The sequence below is a fragment of the Puntigrus tetrazona genome, chromosome 12, assembly GCF_018831695.1.
Source record: "Puntigrus tetrazona isolate hp1 chromosome 12, ASM1883169v1, whole genome shotgun sequence".
In the NCBI taxonomy this organism is placed as follows: Eukaryota; Metazoa; Chordata; class Actinopteri; order Cypriniformes; family Cyprinidae; genus Puntigrus; species Puntigrus tetrazona.
This window is the reverse complement of record NC_056710.1, coordinates 2,705,923-2,709,586: the sequence shown is the minus strand read 5'-3', so window position 1 is coordinate 2,709,586 and position 3,664 is coordinate 2,705,923. Positions and strand designations below refer to the sequence as shown.

Genomic DNA, 3,664 nt, shown 5'->3' with positions numbered 1-3,664 from the left:
AGATTTTATATATATAACTTTTTATTATTTTATCATGTTTTTACTGTGTTTTATTGTATTATTTAGCTTATTTTGTAAGCCAATCAATATAACACAACTGCAGTTTGATTTAGATTAATTTGCATGCACATTGAAAAATCATTTTTGAAAATTGTTAAAAATGTAGTTTTTGTTTTTGCAACTCTGGGTCAAAGACGTTAAGATGTCAGCATCAAAAGGATTCAGATACGTTTTTTGGAGAATAAAATGTCAACATTTGATTGGAATAATGCTACTAATTGTCATTCAACGTAATACAATATTTCAGCAAACATATATAGACGAATAAGAAAGCATTTAAAATTTTGTTGTGTTTTAAATGAGTAAAACTCTTACTGACAAATGGATAGTGTCAAATTTAACAAAATGTAAAACTAATTAGTATTTGGGGTGACTTTTAATGTGTCACAAATTTAGTTTTTTTGTATTTTGTAAATATTCCTGACCACATTGTTACACTGAATTACAACTAAACTTAGTAAAAAGGGTGGAAATGTGATGTTTATTTTTGGTCTCAGAATAGCCAAATACAAAAATGGAATTAATTGAAACAGAAAACGTTTCTATTTTTTGACAATTTAAAGCAGTATTGCTTGGTGTTATATTTATTTTTAATAAATCATATTTTTTGTGTTTTCTGTATTCAGCCATGTTAAAGAAGCCGGTGGTCACGGAGGTCCGAACCCCTACTAACACGTGGAGTGGTCTGGGATTCTCAAAGTCTATGCCTGCAGAAACTATTAAGGAGTTGCGCCGGGCTAACCATGTGTCTTATAAACCTACCATGTCAACTACATATGAGGTAAAAAGCACACCGGGCCAAAGGGCTGAGCACCTCTCTCCTATGAATTGCCGTATGCTGATAGTATTCATTCATTTGGTTGCTGTGTTCTCACTGATGACTTTGGTATTTTAGTGGAATAAAACTGCTATGATTTGTGTTTCGCAAGGGTCGCCTCTAGCCCTGTCCCGCTCTAACAGTAGAGAGGGGGTGGCGAGTGGCAGTGACTCGGATAACTGGAGGGAAAGGAATGGGAGCGGGCTCCCAGCACACGGAGACTTCCCTTCTCCCATCAGCCCCAAAAGGAAGCAGAACAAAACAGGTGTGCTCTTCAGTTAAAATGACTGAGCTCAGTGGTGACTTCAAAGACTTCTTTTAGTTACTTATGGTGACATATCTCAGGTACAAAATATCAGTATGATGGTGATGTTGTAGGTAATTTAAAATATCGTTTAAGTGAAAGAATTGAGTCGATAAACTCATGCCAATATTGCTCCAAGGAACTCGACTAACTAACTAGCAACCAACTAACATAGTTCAATATAGTTTGATTTAACATCCAGCTGTAAATCGCTTTGGAAAAAGTATACTTAAATGCAAACTGAATGCAATGATTTTGGAGGCTTAGTTGTGTTTCATTTGCAATTACAGTAAATAAAAATCGTTTACATTTATATTATATGAAGTTAGAGTGTTTTTTACTTAAGTAGGACTTAAGTATATCATCACATGTAAAAATGACTTATATTGAGTTTAAAGTATACTGACAAATCCGACAGCAATTACAGCAATTCTGACATATTTCACGTACAAATTCGTATGGCCTCACTTTTTTTTTTTGCTAAATCATACGTATTTTACGAGTCGCCAATTCATATTAATTTGTAAAAATGCCTACATCTAACCCCGTCGCTTAACTTACTTGTCACTGGGGTTTGGACAAATCGTATAAAATCGTACAAGTGAGGTCGTATGAATTAGTCACCTCGTAAAATACGCACAAAATTGGCCGCGTTGGACAAATTTACTGTCATGTACGGTAAACCAAAATTTTATAATGTTCTCTTGAATCCTGCATTAAGTTGAAATTTAGTACATTTGAAAATATTTCTACTTTAAACGTAATACAGCACTCTGCAGTTGAAGTAAAATAAATTAAATTACAGTCAAAATCTAATTTTATATCATATGATTTTTAAGTTATTTTTATGTTACATAAAAAAAGTGTACTTCTTCAAAAACTATGACGACAAACTGTATTTGTTTCATCCGTATTATACCATCAGCAAGCGTTGTTTTTAAAAAAATCAATTTTTTAAATTTGATATATATATTGCGAGTGCTCCTTCAGTGGAATTAAATACACTTTTGTTCGCGAGGCTATGAATGCAGTTTGGCCAAAACCAGGTAGACACTTAACCTTGATGTATTTTTGTATTAGAGCACTACCTAAGCAGCAGCAACTACATGGACTGCATCTCGTCGGTGACGGGAACTAATGGCTGTAATCTCAACACGTCTTTCAAAGGATCGGATCTGCCTGAGCTCTTCAGTAAACTTGGCCTCGGGAAATACACCGACGTCTTCCAGCAGCAGGAGGTACAGACGGAGCCGCCGATACCTTCTCTGTCAGTGTTGCTGCTCGAGATCAGAACACTTAAATGAGCTTTAGATGATTTCTGCCGCCCGGGAGGTTGTTTTTATGTCTTATGGCTATTGAACTCAGCAGAAAATGCACTTTAAATCAGTTAAATAGGCTTTTATGAAGCAACATTAAATACTGGAGCGAACGTTTTTTGAATGGCTTGACAAATTGTCGTAATGGTAATAGTTTTTCCATTTCTCATATGCTATATTGGATTTCGTGACAGTCAGGTCCGCAGTAATTCTGAACGACCGACCCCAATTTAATGGCTTTTAATAAACGAAATATTCAATGTAGTAGCACAGAGATGACTTGACTTTCTGTGGAGCCGCAGCTCTTGTTACGCAGCAGAAACGCTGTCGGTGTGACAGCTTTATCTGGCGCGTATGCCGTCAGACTGGCCTAAGGTCACAGTGACGCAACTTCCAGCGCAGAACTGAAACCATCAGAATAGCCAGAAAAAAGATCTACAATTCACACATTATTTCAAGTCCTGCATTTCAAGGTGCCAGAGATAACACTGAGGAGTCCAAAATTTGGTTATGGCTTTAATCTTATAAACATATCATCAGAAGGTTATAGAGAGAGGGCTGTGGTGCAGTGGTCAGTGCGCATGCACTTTGATTCCACACTGTTATTCCATTCTCCCCACAGTCATTTTCATTTCTCTAAAAGTCCGAACTAAAAATACAGTTTGCGTCTGTTTCTCAGATTGACCTTCAGACGTTCCTCACGCTGACGGATCAGGACCTGAAAGAGCTCGGCATCACTACATTTGGAGCCCGCAGGAAAATGCTGCTGGCCATTTCAGGTCAGTTCTCTTCCAAACCAACAGCTAGGGCTGGCACGGTGTATTTCACAACTCTTTATACCTTTCTCGATTCCACAGCAATCAATCAATAAGTGCAGTCAATCAATTAAAGAAATGTGTCTGCAATTAGTCATGATTAATCACGCCTTAAAGTTTCACATTGAATCTCCAAAAGTAATGCGGAACACGGAGACTGTATAATTAGTGCAAATGATAAATCTTTTCCAAAGTAAAAGTTTTTGTACTGTGTATATTTATGATGGAAAATAAACACACACACATACTGTATTTTGAAAATATATAAGTATATATAAGCATATACATTTATATATTTATATTCTTGTATTTTACATACACACACACACACACATATACATATATATATAAA

General features: G+C 36.0%; 1 protein-coding gene across 1 annotated transcript in view; it reads left to right on the top strand.

The window, feature by feature from the left end:
- Positions 1 to 657: 657 nt before the first annotated feature.
- The window catches only part of LOC122355185 (protein bicaudal C homolog 1-B-like), a 4,642-nt gene continuing 1,635 nt past the window's right edge, over positions 658 to 3,664 (top strand). The window contains exons 1-4 of the mRNA XM_043253233.1: positions 658 to 841; positions 989 to 1,142; positions 2,262 to 2,419; positions 3,177 to 3,276. Coding sequence (XP_043109168.1) covers positions 689 to 841; positions 989 to 1,142; positions 2,262 to 2,419; positions 3,177 to 3,276 — 565 coding nt within the window. The 5' untranslated portion in view covers positions 658 to 688. The remainder of the gene's footprint in view (positions 842 to 988; positions 1,143 to 2,261; positions 2,420 to 3,176; positions 3,277 to 3,664) is intronic.